The sequence below is a fragment of the Gobius niger genome (genome assembly GCF_951799975.1).
Source record: "Gobius niger genome assembly, chromosome: 19".
NCBI lineage: Eukaryota > Metazoa > Chordata > Actinopteri > Gobiiformes > Gobiidae > Gobius > Gobius niger.
In genome coordinates this window covers 13,268,947-13,289,267 of record NC_136870.1, presented here as the reverse complement: position 1 = coordinate 13,289,267, position 20,321 = coordinate 13,268,947, and the positions used below count along the sequence as shown (strand labels likewise).

General features: G+C 41.5%; 1 protein-coding gene across 4 annotated transcripts in view; it reads left to right on the top strand.

The window, feature by feature from the left end:
• Positions 1–9,642: 9,642 nt before the first annotated feature.
• The window catches only part of plce1 (phospholipase C, epsilon 1), a 43,827-nt gene continuing 33,148 nt past the window's right edge, over positions 9,643–20,321 (top strand). For all 4 annotated transcript variants that reach the window (XM_079577570.1, XM_079577571.1, XM_079577568.1 and 1 more), the window contains exons 1-3: positions 9,643–10,323; positions 11,136–11,489; positions 11,556–11,762. In XM_079577570.1, the coding sequence (XP_079433696.1) occupies positions 9,859–10,323; positions 11,136–11,489; positions 11,556–11,762 (1,026 nt within the window). In that variant the 5' untranslated portion in view covers positions 9,643–9,858. The remainder of the gene's footprint in view (positions 10,324–11,135; positions 11,490–11,555; positions 11,763–20,321) is intronic.

The window sequence follows — 20,321 nt, the reverse complement described above, 5'->3', positions numbered from 1 at the left end:
TGATTTTCAACATATTTTGGAGATCACCTCAGAGATTCCTCAGTCTTATCACCTCCCCACGATGATCGCTATGAAGAAGGATGATGTTCTCTCAATGGGCTCTTGTCAACTATACAAATGTATAATTGGGCATTCTTGTTCCAGCTTCCAATAATAACCCATAATGTACTTTCAGGTTATATTTTTTGTCAAAAACAAATGTGTGTTTTAGCCTACTGCTCCACGTAATTATACTTTTTAAACAGCAGAGGGCACAATTTTCAACAATTGCTTCAGCCAATGGGCAGCAGAACACAAACTCGCAGATCTTCAAGGGATATTTACATTCGCCTACTATTTAAGTTTTCTATTTTCTATGTAGGCTATGTATAATTTATTCATCCTCTCATAATGATTGTCACTCATTTTCTCATGCTGAGAGGCATTCAAACCATCGAAAGTGTTCGATCTCAAGAGACTAAATGTATGCATATTTAGGACGGTGATGCGCTGTCTAAATATGCTTTTAGAAGGGGATTCCTGTTTGAACCTAGGCGGAGGTTGAAGGAGGAGTGAAGGGCTTGCACATTCCTGTCACATGCCATCAGCTTTCCCATGTGTAGCACCGCTCGGGAAATGGAAAATAGTCCCCAATTTTCCAACGTGAAACTAATAGGCTGTAAATTGGAAAGCAGGCATCACCTCTACACGTGCATGGCTCTCAATCTAGCTCGCTTTATGTTTCTCCTTTGAAACACATTTCGAAGCGAAATAGCCATGTCAATACACGAGCAGCACTGCCAAATATTCTAGATTCTAGAGACTATTTGCTGTGTGGCATAGGCTATACCTCACACAGTTGGATGTAGGTTAGGCAATTTGTTAAAGTCTGAATGAGCAAAGTTGCAAGGTGTAGGCTATTATACCAGTGCTTGGTGAGAACTTATTGCCCAGCATGGGCATTCCGATGTGGTGACACACAAAGACCCAGCGCGCCGAACCAGACTCGCGTATTGTCCTCCTGTCCACACTCCGCAGTTCACAGAGCTGCTGAGCTACTGACGGAGGGAGAGCTGAACCAGGGGCTCTTCAAGGACAGTGGGATCTGGGAACTCTTATGGTCATGAAGTCGACTTGGGCTGCACAATATACAAAAAAATGCATTTATTAAATCTTTTTTTGGAAACAACCTTGCGTTAAACAAAATAAATGGTTCAAAAGAGCAAGCAAAAGTATAGTTTTAGTCATGATTTAGGTTTGTTGTACATTTTCTGTTGAAATTGAATGAAACAAAAATGGTTTGGTATAATAGAACAATACAATCCAGACCGTTACGGAATTTCGGCGATTATCAAAAAAATAAAATAAAATAAAGATTACAGATTACATTATATCAGGCCTAAAAATACACCTGTAATAGAATATATCTATTTATATCGACAGCATATAATATCTACAGGGTATTACAATATATATAGGTTTCTTCGCAACAATAATCCCCAAAGTTTTCTAGGAGGTGATTTCTCCGAGCGTACATTGAACGCAACATACTGAAAAGACCGTGGTTTCGCTCTGCGGCGGTCCCAGCCACACAGCGCGTAGTAAACCGAGGCAGTCATCGACAACTTTGCAGCGTGCGCCTTGAACTTGTCATCGTACGGACTTTCTGTGGATGCTAACGTCGTAGGATATACTCGGGTAAGTTTATGGCACTTTGTGTCGCGTGTTTTGATCACCAGACGCGAGCTGGCAAAGTAGAGCTTTGGCGTTGATAGAGTTTTTTTTCCCCCCCAGTGCCCTGTTTGCTGGTATTTTAAATCAGCGTCGATCACATCCACCTGCTCACACGCGCACCTTTGTGACTTAGCTTCCTGGCTAAGTTCGGGAAAATGTGCCAAGAGATGTCCATACATATTTCCCAATGCGGCTCTAATATAATAGGCTTTAATTATAGGCATGTATTTATTTATTTATTTATTTTTTACAAGTAAATCGACCATGGCCTAGTTTTACGCGCAAGCATGTTCTTCTAAACGTGGCACATGTTGTTATTGTTGTTGTATGGAGAGAGGCTATTATGTCTATGATGCAGACCTTGTTCTCTAAACTTCCCAATACTGAATGCCATTATTTCACTGGTCTGGTTGATTCTTTCCTCAGGCGAATGCTGTTTATTTAAATACCTCCCTGCACTACAAAAGGTAAATATCAAGCATTGGCTTAAATGACTTGAATTGAGGAAATGTATCTTGTTCTTGAGCGGTTTTCACTCATTTAGACACTTTTCCTGCTCGGACCAAGTTTACTTTGCTTGTTTGAGGACATTTCAGACCAGTTCTAGGGTAATTCTCGCTTGAAATAAGAAAGTAAAATTGCCAGTGAGATAAGACAAGACCAATTTTCTTGCCCCATTGGCAAAGAAAATTACCTGAAATAAGGACGAAATGCATCGAAACGAGTCAGAAACATCTCAGAACAAGTGATATAATCTAGGACAAATGTCTAAGAACTTCTTAACAAGTCAAAACAACTAAAATTTGGATTATTGTGCTCAAATTGAGATGTTTATACTGATCTAGTTACACACTTTTTGCAGTGTGGTTTGGCACAGAGCCTGTTACAGTGAATCTGCCTGATGTGCAAACTGGTTCTTCTGGTCATAAAGTTGTCAGATTCTGTTTTGTGTTGAGAATCCTTTTGAGGTCTTGATCTGATGTTGGTGACTGGAAGTGTTGTTTCAGTTTGTTGCCTTACCTGCCACCAAGCTGTGTGAAAAAGCGCATAATGGCAGCAGTGTTGGAAGTGGACTGGCTGAGACATGAAGGGTTAAAGGAGGAGGCAAGGTTTCCTGTCATACCTTTAGGGCAGAAGGTTTCCCGGTGATGTTTGCAAACAGTGTTGACCTGGTAAGCACAAGGAACCGTCGGTTTTGTGTTATTTAGTTTTCTTCATTTTGCTTTTGTACAGCGAAAGGCAGCATTTCGCTTAGTGAAGAGTTTTCTTGGCTGAAGTAACATATGATTAAATTCTGCTCCGTTACAGTTAAACAATCACAGAGCAATATCCAATGCATTCAATGGTCCATACCACTTGAACTTGGTATGGACCTGAGATGGATGCGTGATATCTCCTCTGTCAGACCCTGTCCAGATCATTGTTGAGCCAAAACAGTGCTTCTGTTTGGTTGTGCAATCTCCTGAAAGACATATTGCATTTGTGCATTCTGGTTTCTGGATTTTTTTTTTCTTTTTACACAAGCAACAATATAGTAGGAAGCAAAAGTCTTCTACTCCAAACACTACTTTTTGAAAACCTTAGCTTTATGGATATCTCTTGCATGACTTGAGAGCTTAAACAAACATGACTATGAAAGCCCAAACTACTTTCTGCGCCTCTACTACTATATTGATAGCTGTCAACCAAGGTGCACTGCATGTGGCTAAAAGAACTGCAGCCCTGTGCGTTAGGGAGGGCCCCAAATAGTCAAAAACACATTGATTTGTTCTGCCCACTGCGCCCCACTTATGAGTCATCCCTGCTCTCTATGCAAGAGTCGTACTATTGTCTGAGATTGGGCTGTGTAAAACTTCGTCACCCCTTATACTGTAGAGATGTAAACACTAGATCTTCTCCAGTTCACACATGGAGCACTCTTTCCACTGGCGTCGCTGCCTTTCGCCCTGCCTCCTAATCAAAGCCATATGTTCCCTGAGTCCGCCGCATGAAAAGTCCATTCTGTTCGGCTTGCCCCGAAGAGACACAAACACAAGAAACTGGACTCGATGCTAGACGTCTCTGTAGTTTGTTTTTACTCTGCACTAAAATCTCCATGTTAAAGTTCATTCAGCATATGATGATATTTTCAGGGTGTTGCACCATTACATCAGCTCCACAAATGACCCAAGGGCTACGATAAAGCACAGAATCAGACACGAGACCCAAACATATGAGATTTCAGGCAAGTTTGGCTTCAATCGGGGCGATGACTAACGCGCTTCTGAAGCATTTATCTCAAAGTCCTTTTAGTCTTGAGTTCTTGTTGGCTGAAGTTCATCTCACTTCAGCTGATTTGCATTTAGTGAAATTGAACAGCCGCATGGAAAACTGTTTTGCATCGCCTCAAACTCACCAACCTGGTGCCGCACAACACACTGCAACAATTAAGAATTATTGCACAATTGCTGTTTGTGTGCTAGACCAGAATCTTTTTTTTTTTCTCTCTTTCAATTGATTTGAAAGCCGCAGAAACCAAGGACGACAGAAAAACAGTGCGAGCATCTGTGAAATCAATAGGTGATACGCTACACCGTTAAATCAAAGGTGAGAGAAGTTAGATGATACATAACTTGATTCTGGTGAATGATAGACAGACATTTGAGTGGAAATGTCCCCTTTTGAGAGACGTTATAAGCAGGTAAGAGTCTGACACTAAACCTCTAGGAGAAAGTCTACTGTTTTTGAGCAGAGAGTAGTGGCTGGCTACCACAAAATGCCCCCACATCCAAATACACAGGGAAGGATGTTCACTAAAGGGATCATTGGCTTTTTGTCCATCCTCTGCTTCTTTTTACATTCTCTGTTGACATTAGTCAGCTCCTTTTCTTTGGCCGCTTTAAGGAATGTGATTCTATTGTTGTCATATTATGTGCCTTTTCTTCTCAAAGCTTGACTGAACTGAAGTAGAATTTCCCTTTTTTTTTACGATGCTTTGTGTAGCTCTATAGTTTGGCAAGTTGCTTTGTGTTGCTTGAATTCATTTTCCTCTCTTCATTTTGAAGTTTTTATGGGTATAACATTAAGCAATCAGTGCAATTATTCTCCACCTCAGTGACTATTGGATTTGTTTATTTGAAAGGGGACAGTACAAAGTTTTCAAAAATGGCTGACCCTAATCTCCGCAGGCCCTGAGTCATCACAGATCTGTTGTGAAATAAGCCATTGTGAATGAATTAGGGAAAGGCCTCATACTGAGAGAGACTTTAATGGATTTGGGGCGCTACAAAAAACATCTCCGTAGGTCATTAAACATTTTAATTTCCCGTGTGTCTGTTAAATGCTGTCATTACTAAAAACAGAAAAAGTGACAGAAGCGCACCTGAAATTCTTGTTTTATTATCTTTATTTAATCTTAACCACTTGTATCCGTCAACATTCTGAATCATCATTTGTCACACCACATTCCTCTCTTTCATAATAATTCAGTCTTGATTCTCGCAATGTTTTTTCTAGATTGTTTTTTTAGAGCACACTCCCTTGACAACACACCGCTTTATTGACCTTTTTGCCTTTCTTTTTTATTTCCGGACAATTTTTCTATTGAGCACAAGCGAGGTAGAAGGGATTGTGAGTTTTCTTGGTCAGCGCACTTGTCTCACTGACCCGATTTCTGGCGCTGTAGTGTTGTGTGTGTGTGTGTGTGTGTGTGTGTGTGTGTGTGTGTGTGTGTGTGTGTGTGTGTGTGTGTCGTCTGTGTTGCTGGCCCCGGGGCTGAGCTAGTCTGGAAGGGCCGCTGCCTTTTCCCGGACCTGCACCGTAAGTTCAGTTGATAACAAAAGCTGCATAAATTCACTGCGCTGGTGTAATTGGCCCTGAAGTGGCAGATACAGTCACTGGGCAGCTTATTGGCACCAAATTGAATCTGCTCGATTGCAATTTTATAGAATACTGTTATATAGATTACTGTGCAAATGCTGTTGATGATCATTGCTAGGGCTTATTGTTGTTGTTAGGTCAGTGAGGATGAGGCAAGGATAATGACAGTCAACTGAGGACTAGGCGGACTAGTCTATGTTTTGAGCACTCTCTTCACTATCTTCCAAGTGCCAGGCAGAGGTCTCTGTTCCTCACACGCTTCTAGATTTATTGTGTTATTGTACATTATTGTGTTAATGTACAATTTTTTTTTTAACAGTAGTGTGGGAATCTCTGGTACTACTCTAAATGGGTTTAAGTCCTATCTTGAGGACAGGACACATTGGCAACTGTGTCTCAGACAAAATTTACCATGACCTGTGGAGTCCCTCAGGGGTCAATCTTGAGACCCCTCTTATTCAACTTGTACATGATTAATTGGGTCAGCTAATAAACAGCAATAATGTGTTACCACAACTACGTATATGACACTCAGATCTATGTGTCACTGACGGCAGGTGAACATAGGCCTGTAGATATACTCTGTCACTGCATTGAACAGATCAGTTTGTGGATGCAAAACAACTTTCTCCAACTAAATTCAGACAAAACTGAGATCATTGTTTTTGGCCCACAGAAACAAAGAGAAAGTGTTAGTCTCTCTCTCTAGAACCAAAAAATCAGATTCGAAATCTAGGAGTAATCATGGACTTAGACCTGAACTTCAACAGCCGCATCAAAGATTTAACATCAGCAGCTTTTTACCATCTGAAAAACATTGCTAAAATCAGTGGAATAGTGTCAAAACCAGACTTGGAGAGACTTATCCATGCATTTGTCTCCAGCAGGTTAGACTACTGTGGCTGCTCACTGGCCTCTCTAAATGAGCTGTTGGACGCTGCTGCTCGAGTCCTGACAAGAACCAGGAAATACGACCATATTCGTCCAGTGCTCCGGTCTCTGCACTGGCTCCCGGTCACTCAGAGAATAGACTTTCAAACAGCTCTGCTTGTCTTTTTATGGTTTAGCACCAAAGTACATCTCTGACATGTTAGAGCCATATGAACCATCCCGAGCCCTGAGTTCTTCAGGGGGTCAGGGATCTCCTGGTGGTTCCCAGAGTCAGGACTAAACACACTGAGGCTGCATGAGGATGTGAGAAAGGCCTCAACTCTGACAATGTTCAAATCCGGGCTGAAAAACAGTTCTTTTTACCCGTGAATATGACAACTGAAAGTATTTTATCTGCACTCTTGCCTTTTACTGTAATTGATTCATTTTTATGTTGATGTTTTATTGATTTTATCTGCTTTCTTGTAATTTTATGCAACAGTGACGCACTTTGAATTGCCTTATAAATTGTGCTCTACAAATAAACTTGCCTTGTCTAGTGTATGAAAAAAAAAAAAATCAGCTTCAAATGAGTAACTGAGAGCAGAGACATCAAGTGCAGTTGCTAATTTGAGTGTGTTTATAAATGTGCTTGATGACTTTATCACATGTTACTGCGCATTGCTGCAACTTTTAAAGGTGCAGCTGCTGCTTTAGATGAAGACGACCTGTTGCCTTTTGCGCCATTGTCACGAATCTGTCGAAAATGAAGTTGCCATGTTGTCCTTGTAATTCAACTCTGTTCCTGAAAGCCTGTTGTTGGTTGCAGAGCAGTTGCTGTGATTTGCCTGTTGTTAATCTCCAGCCTTGCCACGCCCATCTCCAGTGCACCTTGTGGATGACTCTGCCACGTGAAATGACACAAAGATGGGCATTGTTAGTCATGTCGCACTGGTGAGCTTAGCAGTGTGGTTATATTTGTGTTGAAATTCACAAAGTATTATGCCATGTTTATTAATGTGGTAAAACCTGTTTAACTGCACTGCATAAACATATGTGTGATATACTGGAAGCACATCCTCACAAACAACACTCTGACTTACCACATCTTGTATAAATAAGATAGTGACTGAGTAGTGACATGTTTTATGATTTTTTTGACAAAGATTAGATCTGAATTAGCCTGGACTTGAGGTTTCCAGGTCTTACATTCCACAGACTTCCATTATGCAGCCTCTAATTCTAATGTTTCTATGGCCGTAAGCAACCTTCATAAACACGCAACTCCAATCCTATCATTTGACTTCATGCACTGGGCGGGTTGTGTGGGATTTTGTGGTGTGTCCTAACATTGCAGTAAATCAACCTGTGTGCACATGCTCGACTTTGGGCCGCAGTAGTTTGACACATTTGGCTTGAAGTTTGTTGACCGTAGAGTAATATTTGTTGGTTTAGGATGTTTTCATATCCCTTTATTCATTCCTTTTATGTTGAAGCTCAATGTCAACTTTTTGATCTAATAATAGTAGTGTTGCTCATATTTACACTAAATAGTAGGTCATCTCCCAGATTATTATAAAACATTTTTTTTTTAGAAGTTTACACCATTTTAGGAAAAAAATAACTATTATTATGTATTTTATGTATTGTAACAGATCCCTTTTATGTGTGCTGTGGTATTGTGGGGTACAAGTTTACAGAATTTGTTCTCTGCATTTGACCCATGCTCGGAGACCCATCTCCATGATGTGGAGCCAGGCTGGTGGTAAGAAACACCTGGCTGGAGGATTAACCTATTGCACATGTTTTTACCACTAACCTATGCAGACATGGGAAGAACATGCAATCTCCACATAGAAAGGCCCCGTCCAGGTGGGAATCGAACCCGGGACCTTCGAGCTGCTAGGCACGAGCGCTAACCGATGCGCCACCGTGCTGTACAATCCAAACAATAGTTCCAATAAAAGAAATGTTTTATTTAATTTCATTCAATGAGGTCTGATATCCTTCTGAACACGCTGTTACTTTGTTATTGCTGATCACCACAGTGACTACACCACCACACAATGGACGCCAACCACTGTGGTCTGCATTACAAATGTATTTTACACAAGTGCCATAACGTCCTCACCTTCCACCAGCCTCAGGGAGAGTTATGTAAATCAAATAACTGAAATCCAAGATGTCATTTTTCTATGTGACAGACTCCGTAATCTCTAGCTACTACATGACTATATGTGCATGTTCTTACATCATGATGCTTCTCACTTACCTGCTCTGTGTCTGGACACATTTTGTTTTTGTGTGTCTTTATGCCAAGTTTGTGTCTTAGATTTTTTTTACCAAAAGCAGTTTATTCAGACAGCTTTTAAGCCTTTTTTACTCTTTTAGAGGGGGGTGTTGTGCAAAATCGACTTTTTTTTCTTTTTTTTCTTGTTTTCTTTTTACCCTATAACAAAGGTGTTTCCTCATCAAAAACATACCTGGCGCTGTGTTTCGAGCCGCTTGCTAGAGCATCTTTGAGTAGCTATTCTTAGCATTGGGGCGACCGCTCCCAGCCTCCTCCTGAGGTCCTATGTATCCAGGAAATGCTTTCCTCAGCCCTCGATCTCTTGCTTTAGCTTAATCCTCTCATCACAAAGTGAAAACCCTCGCTATTGCTTCACTACAGCCACAGAGCCATTTTATTTTTGCTCTTTATCGAAACAGCCTCACAGCAAGGGGAAAAGTAAGATGCGTGATATTTTGTTTTAGCTGTCTGCACAATTGAAATGTAATTGTGACAATGGACGCTATACTGCAAAGGTACAGCCTCTATACTGTAGATTCTTTAAGCGTAAAACAATAAAAAAAAATTAAACATTTAACACCAAACAAATGAATAGATGGATGATTCCTGGACCCACAGTACCAAAGCAACCTGGTTTTGCTTTACAGTCCTCAATACTCCCTTGTTTTTGTCTCTGAACTCTTCTGCAAATTGGCATTGACTTAACACTTTGTCACTTTCCTCTCTTCCTGCTCCAAATCTCTTGTGTGTGTTGTTTCAGTTGTGTCAGTCACAATGGTCTCTCACTGGCCAGTGAATATGTGAATAAAGCAAATTTTCTTCAAATCTATCATACATCTTTGCAAGTGTTGTTGTTGTGTCTACTTATTACCTGCCTTGAATGTGTTTTTTTATTGTCTTTTCCAGTTTCGTCATGAGGACCTAAGGAGCTGAAGAGGACCAGGCTTGGACAGTGTTATCAAGGAAATTCCTGACATCTCCAGAGCGGGGAAACCTCTGTTTGTTGGTTTGTACAGCTGCACTAAGCTTCTGTTTCCACTCAACAAAGCCATGTGTAGAAATGTAGTCACCAAAGACAAGTGAACCCTCTACGGCCCATGATGGTGAATTGAAAATTGAACGCTCAAATGGCCTCGGAAAAGACCCACACTCGGTTAGCCGGTGTGGTTCAACGCGCGCCTCTGTCTTCTGCCGGGACAAAGCATGGCGGCTTTCAGGAGTTTCAGCAGTTTTCCGATCTGTGCCACTCAAAACAGCACTGCGGCCCGTCCCTGCTCCTGTACCGGAAGTTGTCAGCGGACAGTGCACAGGACCTGCTCGTGGATGGGAGCGAATTATACCCCAGAGAATCACGCGCAAGAGACGGTAAAGTTATTGGCCAGGGAAATGAAGGGATTGGGGTAAAGGTTTCTCTGAAGTCTCCAGGAGGATGTCAGAGCCAGCCGGACTCTTCAGGAGAGGAGAGGAGCAGAGGGAAACTCAGAGCTGGTGTCCACAAGAGTCCACTGTCCAGTCCATGTCCCAGTCCCAGCCTTCAAAAGCGCCACCTCCGCCGCAGCAGCCTCCCAGTGTCTATGCTCAGCCTCAACAAGGTAACGCACCACTTCAATACAGATTATATACATTAGAGAGCTCAGCTAAAACGTATTTAAAAACGTTTTTAGTTATGCACCTGTTCTTAAAGCCATGATGCTTAAAGCAGAACTAAGTAACTCATGCCCCTAGATGCCATAAGCGCTACTGCAGGTGTCATAGCATGTTCTGGTTTTTCACTCATTAATCGTCCGTGAGAGTAAATACTACCCTGACAGAAAAGACAACGGGAGAGAGGGATATTGTACATCCAATTACACAATGGAGATAATTTTTTTCACTCAATCTTGGCTGTAAAAACTGTTTAAGTGGTGCTAGCCCGCAGTTAGCTTTGCCCGTTAGCCTGTTAGCTTCTTCTTCGTGATTCCATTATTGTGTATTGGGGCCTCCGACACGGTGCAGGGAAAGCTGCACGTGTGGTTTTCTGGCCAGAGACACCAGGGGGAGATGAAAACACTTGTATTACCCCCAGAGGGACTACGAAAAGGATTTATTAAGATAAACAAGTTACTTAGTAGTGCTTTAAAATGCAAGGCTACACAAAATCTAAAAACAAGCAAAACATACGCCCAATGATCAGACACTAGCAATGCTATTTTTTCAGTGGGTTGTCAAAGTAAAGCATTATGTATTTCAACCTCATATTTGATCTTTTCTTTTAAACTCATTTTTAATTGGAAATATATTCAACTACCCTCTTCCTATTTCCTATGTGAATCCTCATGGTTCACCCTGAGGGACACACGGGTAGCGTATGGACAGTAATGAGCTTATTCCTGTTTTCTCACAGTTTTTTGATGTTCTGTTGTAGGCCTCACCATATATGAGCTGGACAAGTCCCTCCAGTGAGCCCGGCTCCCTGGTGTCATCTCCCGCTGGTTCCCCCGATCTCTCTCGCCAACGCCTTCCACCGGGACACTTGAAGCGCCAACGGGTCATAACGGGCTACTCCAGTTTAGAGCAACTCAACAGACGTCCCGTGGCCAACAAGTGTGTCCTGGATAAGCTGTTCCTGCCTTCGTGTGCCCCGGGGCAGGTGTCTGGGAGCAGCACCAGTGAGAGCAGCACCGAGGAGGGCGATGGTCCGGACACCACGGACTTCAAGAGGAACCGAAGGGAGCGCTCCACTGTTCTCGTCAGGCGCTTTTACAAAAACAACAAAAAGGTATTGATACAAACAATGCATTCATAATCTCCTTACTTTTTGTATAGAAATGATTTGTTTTATCAGGTGAAGAAGTCGGTATGCACAGGAACCAGGGCTATTGTCAGGACTTTACCATCAGGACACATCTCAGAAGAAAACTGCCAGAAAGTCGTGTTCTACCGGAACTGGAGACCCACTAAATACCAAGTGTGGCCTTTGTTAAGCTGCACTGCTGCGGAGGACTTCAGAGTCTGCACAGACATGCTTCGATTTAACCACAGCCTGCAAAAGGTAAGAATATTTGTGTTTTTGTGAAAGCAGTCACAGTAAATGCATAAAAAGATAATGTACATTTTGCATTTTATCATTCCATCAACTCTTCTTCAACTTTTGAACAGAATAAATGCCATTCCTCCACTCTCTCACATTGTATGGAAAGTATATCTATAGATGGCAAATATCTGAGGTTTTTCATTTTCCATTGACCCGTGTCCTATTGCTTTTTCCCCTGCATTTGATAGCACTGAGTGGATGATAAAACATAGGCTCGGGTGTCACCTAGATTTACTCATCCCTTCAGAAGGTTATAGTACAGCTTTATGACTTGATTGAATGTTTTGCCTTTTTATGCCGGAAAGTTATTTCAGCAGTATTTGCCAATGGACCAACACACACAGGCTCTTTGTTCAGGGACGGCTCTCGCAGCGGAAAATGATTTATTCCTTGTCGGTGCAGCTCCCTATATTACTGACAGACTCGGGGTGAGGCGAGTGAGAGAGTGTGCACTGTTGGCATCTGCTTTAGAGGCAGAGCTGTGGAATAAGGGGAGAGGGAAGAGGGAGCCATTTGTTTTATTATCCATTTCCATAAAAATGCCTCAATATTCAACAGAAACTGTAATTCAACCTGCAAAGTAAGTCAGAGGCACCATCAGCGTTAAAATTTCCTAAAACATCTAAACCCAGTTGACTTCTTGACGACACCAACCTCTATTTGACTGTTTAAGTCAGGTATGAGGATACACTGAACTGAACGCTTTTTCCGTATGCTGTAATAGTCAGAAGTCTCTCAGTAGTGCAGGGCTTGTGCACAACTGGTGTGTAGTGGTGCTGCTTCTAACTTGGTGTTTTTATGAGCCCTTTGTGGTAGTAGAAATTGGCTCTGGGTGAAGTCCAGCACTGCTCTAATAATGAGCCCATTGAAAACGCTTGAGCTGCCAGAACTTCTCGTCCAAACGCCAGCCCAGAATTCACCTCAAAAAACTCTGGAAACACAACTTTGAACAGAGCAGTCAGAAGTATTACGCTTCGAATGACTACAGCAACATCCTGCAACGGGAATAAGTGTCGCTCCATGCAGCAGGAGAGTAAAACATCTCTGTCAAAGAAACACTGAAGAGAGGCACAACCTACCCTCTGACCTGTGCACAAATTAAGATCTAGTGTTTCTGACCTGTTTTTCCACACACAATCACGCTGTTATGTCAAATCCTGAAAGTGTGGTGTCAGCCATACTTCTATAATCACGCTGAGGAGTTTTCTGGAGGTATCCCATGGCCTTTTTGTTTATTGCCACAAGTAATGAAGCGAGCCAAAGAACACAGGATTATGTGAAGGAGGCTCTGGGGCAGGGAGCAGGGAGGCAGAGACTATAGTTTAACAATGGAAATTATCGACTGCTCTGCTCCTCATAGTCCATTTAGTTAACAGCAAAAAATGTGAGGTGTAGGAAGTTTTATATTGCCTCTCTGGTTTTCGAGACCTACGCCTGGTGATAGAATCATGTTGTTTCTGAACCAGAAGCGTTTTAAGGTGACAAGTTATTGCTCTGGGGCCACTGACTGAACCGGCTTTAGTGGTGCCTGGTGCGTCTGGAGTGACTTGCCCACTTAATAAAAATCACAAACTGTTCTTTTACCTGAATGTAATTGCAGGGCTAATTTTGTTTTATATCTCATTAGAGCCTAGTAACAGATAACTATTTCTAAATTAGTAGTCCGTTTTTTTTCAAATTAGTCACAGCTAATTAGTCATTGCAGCCTAGAAAAGTGAGACTGAAAAGTTGTGGATGTGTTGGTTCGGTAATATACAGAAACACAATGACGATTGCACAGTTGTGTTTTTATGTACCTGTACCTCTATGTACATTCCCCTGCTAGCAATTAAAGCTGACAGTGAGCCTTAAGCCTTCAACATATGGAAATTGTTTGGTAAATGTACATAGTATTGTTAACACAGAGGCTGCCCTTTGAATCCTTTCCTTGTTAAACTGATTTGTTTAAAGATGAAGACATTTTCCAGCCTGTTATTACTTCAGCAAACACTGCCATGTCTTTGACCCATTGTGCCTGTCTCTAAACACGGCAAGATAAAGCTCCTGCAAATATCCTGTCGCTAAATTGTGTAGTTAATTCTAGCAAGCACTGGCTGGCTTATTGTTTACTTTGTTAAATGAAAGTACTAAAATCAGCATTTTATTGCACTCATAACATTTTATATCTCTGCTATGCAGCCCTGTTAAATATGCTCTGGTCCACTGATAAGGACTGGTGTGTGCCCTACACATAATCTTATTACATAAAATAGGTTAATCTTTGGTTATTAGTGAAGTTTTATTGTTTGTTCACAAGCAATAGGTTTCCACTGAAGACCCCAAATGTACTTATCAAAACATTTGATTACGATGCTCCACCCAAATGTTTAACAGATATCTACAGTGGGAGGAAATAATGAGTACTCCGTTTGGAATTTCTTATATTTCTACTTAAATTGCTCATACAATGCGGTATGATCTTTATTAAAAATCACAAGAGTGAGTAAACAATGTCTGCTTAAATAAATAATACCACCCAAAAAACATGTTTTTTACTGGCCATAACATGTAAACATTCACAGTACAGTGTGGAATAAGTGAGTACACCCCCTGGCTAAGGATGCTCCAAGAGCTAATTGGACAAGTTTCTGCAGACATTTAGAGTCAGGTGTGAGCCAACCTGAAGTCCTATCACTAAGGTGTGGCTTAAAGCTGCCCTTGCCATTGAAACCCACAAAATATTCTGTGGACTGATGAAGCCAAAGGTGAATTGTTTTGGAGGAACACACAACATTCATGTGCGGAGGAAAAAGGGAACAGTACACTGACATCAAAACCTTATCCCCACTGTGAAGTCTGGAGCAGGGAGCATCATGGTGTCGGGCTGTTTTGCTGCCTCAGGGCCTGGACACCACGCTGTCATCAATAGAAAAATGAATTCACAAGTTTATCAAGATATTTTGCAGAAAAGCTTGGGCCATCTGTCCAACAGTTGAGGCTCAAAAGAGGATAGCTGCTGCAACAAGATAATGGTCTGAAGCACAAAAGGAAATCCACTTAAGAATGGCTTTAGAAGCATAAAATACACATGTGGCATAACCTCAAGAAAGCCATTCACACATCCCAGGAATCTGCTGAACTGCAACAGTTTCTGAACAAAACGTTTTGCTATACCTAGTGTCTAAAAGAACCTAGAAAACATTTTGTTAATAAGAAGACATAATAAATGTAATAAAAGAAGTGCAACAGTTTTGTAAAGAGGAATGGTCCAAGATTCATCCTGATTGTTGTGCACGTAATCTGCAACTACTGGAAACGTCTGGATGAACGTATTGCTGCCAAAGGACGGTCAACAAGAGATTGAATCTAAGGATGTACTAGCTTATTCCACGCTGTCCTGTGAATGTTTACATGTTAAGGCCAATAAAATGTGATCAAGTATAAGTGTGGGTAGTTTTAGTTTAGTCAGACTCTGTTTACTCTGTCTGATTTTAAGAAAGATCAGACCACATTTATGAGCAATTTAGGCAGAAATGTAAGAAATTCCAAACGATGTACTCATTTTGCCTCCCACTGTCATTATTGTTATTTTTCCGTGGTGGCACAATGTTGGCAAAGCAGGCCATTTAAGAAACGTGTAACACACAAGTTTATAATAGTCATCGACTAGGGCCACACAATTTTACCAAATTTATGTTTTCAGACAATGGGTGCATTTATTAACTTGCAGCATTTAACATTTGAGGAGACCAAACCATGACCATATGCTAAATGCTAAACCAATAAGAATCACATACCTTTTGGAACATTTTGGTTGATGTTTAAGGGTAAGCAGGTTTGATTAGTCCCCATAGTGACAGGATATTGTGTTGTCGATTTGATTGCAGTGCCCCACAGCTAAACAGGCTTTCTCCCCATGCAGTGGCACTCTCGTTTAACCCTGTTTGTTCAAGAATAATTGTCTTTGAGCTTGAGCTGTAGCACTACAAAGGAATGTGCAGAGCCCACCACTTTGTCCACAGCTGGGCACCGGGGCTTAGCACAGATTAGCGTCAGCGAGACCCACGGTTAAGTCACTTGTGCTCCTCTGAAAGGGCTTGTACAATATAAATATTTGGCATGCCTTTGGAGCAACTACTTATGCCTCGTATAAAGTAAGCCTGCGTTCTTACATTGGTAACAATGCGAAGCAGGTTCACCTCAGTTTATTTAACACGTTTCACCAGTAGAGCTTTTTTTTTCAATTAACTTCAGTAGTGATGGGACGTTCAGTAATGATGACAGAATTGGATCTTTCGAAAACCTCTCTAGCAGGTAGTATCTCATTTCTGAAAACATGTCTTTCAGTTTTTTATGCAATTTTTCACTGATGCCCACTAAAACTGGTTCTATACCGGTAGGTTGGAACATTGTGACACGAGTAGGGCTCGGCAGTTGTCCGAAATGGCATAAAAATCACAATCTCAATATACATTTTGCCTTATCGACCAGCACTACTCAGGAACCACATCAGGAAACAGTTATTTTATACTCTGATAAAGTGTATGACCTGGAATTAACATATTTTTGATTTGGAGAGGATGAATCAAAACACCATTCAACACTTTGATTTCACAATAATATTCAGCTTGGTCGATTTTAAGGTGTTGTATAGAAAACTAGAGCTAAAACTCCCATCTCTTGTTGCCCATATTATTTATATAAGTTACAAAGGACCTTCACCTTCAGGGGAAACGCTGAGGTGTTTTTTTTAAACTGTGAACTGAAGCCTCAGTGACAGTGTGGGAAAACTGTGTTCATAAACTGGAAATGAGTCCCAGTAGAGCTTTAACTGTGGGTCAGACTGTGACCAAGAGAGCCCCTGCACTAGAGAAACATTAGCCTCTCAAATCGCTACACTGTTGTCATTATTCATTCACTCCATATTCGGTGGTGGTAAGCTACTGTTGAAGCCACAGCTGCCTTGGGGTAGACTTACTTTCCCAAACGGTCTCCCATCCAAGTACCGACCAGGCCCTTTCCTGCTTAGCTTCCGAGGTCTGACACATCGGGCAGAGCAAAGGCTGTATGGCTTTAGATCGACTGTGCTCTACTCTTGATTTAAAAAATAAATAAAAAATCAGACCAACAATGTCTTGACCAGTCAGAAAAACAATTGGTGTTAAAATAACCACTCCCTCCCTTTCCTTAAACTTTCACTGATTTAGCTAAAAATAAATGGCCAAATCCTTTGGGAAAGTGTGTGTGCTGTGACTATGATCCCCCGCCCCCCAAACATTTTACTTTGCTAATTTGGGCTACTTGAGTGGTAATTATAGGCTTCATGTCCACGCAGAGTGCTGTATTAAGGACGGTGCATTAGTGCCATCTACTGGTCAGAAAATGTTACTCCTGATTTAGTGTTTTTCAACCTTTTTTGAGTCCTCTCTTTCCAACTCATCCCACAGATTTGACTGTGCCAGTAGTGCTCACCATTCCCTCCACGGCTCATTATAAAAGAGAAACTCCCTTCTGTCTGTCAACATTTTTGTTTATTAGATCGTAAATTTTGTTCCAGAGTCAAGTAAAAATAATTTGTCTACATTAGGACTTCAGATGCTGTTCTTTCATGATCATTTATATTTCATGTTCTTCCTTTCTGACACCACCACCTAAAACATTACCAAATGACGTCATATAGAAAAACCTGCAGTGCCACTCTTTCTGGCTCATTGGATTAGGCAGTGGTGGCTTTCGTCTTTCTTAAAAACATTTATTTTTATTTTTATTACTGTGTGAAACAGTAATTGAATTTTTGATTGTTTTTTCTTTTCTAAGCACACCCACACAAGTGTACTGCGGCACATTGATTGAACATTGAACATTGAACAAAAGGGAAATTGTTTGTTCTGACAAGTAGAACTGCTCATTTCTTTTTAGTGGTCTGATTTGATGATTGCAATAAACTAAGCGCTCTTTGAAAAGAAGTGGTTATGTCTTTTTCAAGTTGTGGTTAATTTTTGTTTGCCCTAAAGTGTTTTCTTTTTGTCCTCTAGAGGTCAGTATGTTTGCATTATTACGATCCAATTGAGCACATCCTCATTTGTCCTCATTTTCATATTGTTGAAAATGATATTCATGCAGAATTTTGTGTATAATACATGTCTCTGACCCTGATCATGACGGTCACTCCTCAGCTGTGTGTTCTTCAAACAAATGCAAAACACAAACCCGAGAACAAGCAGCTGTTTGTTTTGTGTTGGCTACTTTGATGTGAACTCTCCCCGAGCATGCTTCTGTCCTTCATTAGCCACTGTGAAAAGGATGTGCTGCATTCATTTACTGTTGTTTGTCTGTGCCACAGTGCAGTGACTGACTCCAGGCCAAATGAGCCGTTGACTGGGCAAAATCACACCTGAAGTTTACCATTGTCGAATTGGTAACAACATTAAGTATTGTTGGATTTGGTTGGTTCGCATACATGTTGTTAAAGAATGGGTTTAGTAATGATCAGCCATTCTTTGTCCAGGATTAAGACGCTGATCATCCCTAATTGGTCCCACGACGTCTTCTGTTGGAAGATGATGCAAAATGAACTCCCCTAATAAGAATGAGTCTTTATTTGACCTTCAATGTAATTAGGTTGTATTGTCTTGCACCAGATTTTTTTTAATCCAATTTATTATATATAAGATTGACACTTACAAAAGAAAAACTTCCTTGTCATTTGTGGCTGCATTATTCTTATTGACAAAGCATCCAATCAAAAATAACACTCTATCCATCCATCCATTTTCTTCCGCTTAATCCGGGGCCGGGTCGCAGAGGCAGCAGTCTCAGCAGAGATACCCAGACTTCCCGATCCACGCACACCTCCTCCAGCTGTTCTGGGGGGACCCCGAGGCAACAGCAGACCAGCTCGGAGACATAATACTTATCAATTTGAATTCAAGGCAAATGTGAATGTTCTGTTAAAACCAGAGCATTAAAGATAAAATAGTACAGTGGGATGAAAAAGTAAGCACACCGTTTGGAATTTCTCACATTTCTGCCTAAATTGATATGGTCTGATCCGGAGTATCTGCTTAAACTAAGACCAACCAAACATTTACATTTTATCATTTTTTTATTGGCTACAAGAGTCTTAAACCGTCCACAGAGTGTTGACTCACTTGATATCCAAAGGGCGTATCAAGGCCTTTACAGACAGGACAAGCGGTTTGTGTGGATTGACATGGTCTGGCTCAGTTAACCAAGTAGTTTAGGCCTCTACAAACATGTTCTATTTTGCATGGAATTCAGAACTTTAGAATCAGACTCTTGAATTGCTGCAATTAGATATTCCAAAATTGTGCAGTCCTCGTGCATGTTTTATAGCATCTTCTGAAATCTGTTTTCAACTACCTCTTAAGTGCTTTCAAGTTTAGAGCGTCCTGTGATAAAATCTCACCTCTATCTGCTGCTGTGAGGCTACTTGCCACATAACCTAATATGGGGGTACCCGCGCAGCCCAGCCAAGGATGTGAGCATTTCTGTTTTCCTTCTCTCTGCTCTTTACGCCTGTGCTCCGGGGCCACTTTCTCCGATGTCCGCAGTTCCCTCGCCACCTCTCCTCCTCTGAGCCGCTACCCCGGGCTCCTGCGCACAAGCCCCACTCGCTGCTCCAAGTGTTCTCCAAACAAGAGGCGAAGAGAGGCTGGACTTTACCCACTTTGCCGCTGGTACTGTTCTCATACTTTTCCACTGTGAGTAAACTATGTGCTTGTATTTTGCAATCACCCTGTTTTGAAATTATGGGGTCGTTTGGCTCTTTGGTTATTGCACAGTGGTCATTGCCAGGTATGTTACAAACTTTCACTTGTACATTTAAAGCTATGCCAAACTCTGTACTGACGCACGTTAAAGTACCAGTAGTTGTTTTCTCCCTGTGGCTAAAGCGGGATTTGAGCACACAAGTCCGAGATGTTGGGGAACATTAATCAGAGTTATCTCGGTCCGTCGGAGAAGGCGGCGATGTGAAACGTAGAATGACATCATGAGAACTGCAGACGGGAGGGGGCAGAGGGGATAATGTCTTCCAGCTTGTTTTAGGTATCATTAACGTCTCTGATTTCCATTTCTGACTTCCTCATATTTTCCCAATCACTCATGTAACCCGCACCTCCCTGTTCTAGGTTACTTCGTCTGCACCAACATTTCTAGGGTGGCAGTGGTACGTCTTGTGTCGCCACCTGAGGAACTGAAACCGTGCAGAGCGGGGGTTATGAGCAAGTCAAACAGAATAGAGCTTGTTTTGAAATCGAAAAAATACTATTTGTGCCCCGGAGGGTCTTGGTGGAAGCTTGTTAGAGGTGTAAGACGGCTCGCTGGAGGAGGGCCCGGCTGCAGGTTCTTTGCTAAAGCGACTCAGTGTGAAATTTAACAGTAGATCGGTGCCCCTGACTTGTTTCAATTTCCTTTTGTAGTGGTTCTTCTGCATGCTCCATCCGCAGCTCCGCATGTCTTTTCTTCCAACGTCAAAATCTTTTTCTTGTTTATTTTTTTCTGTGAACTTCTGCT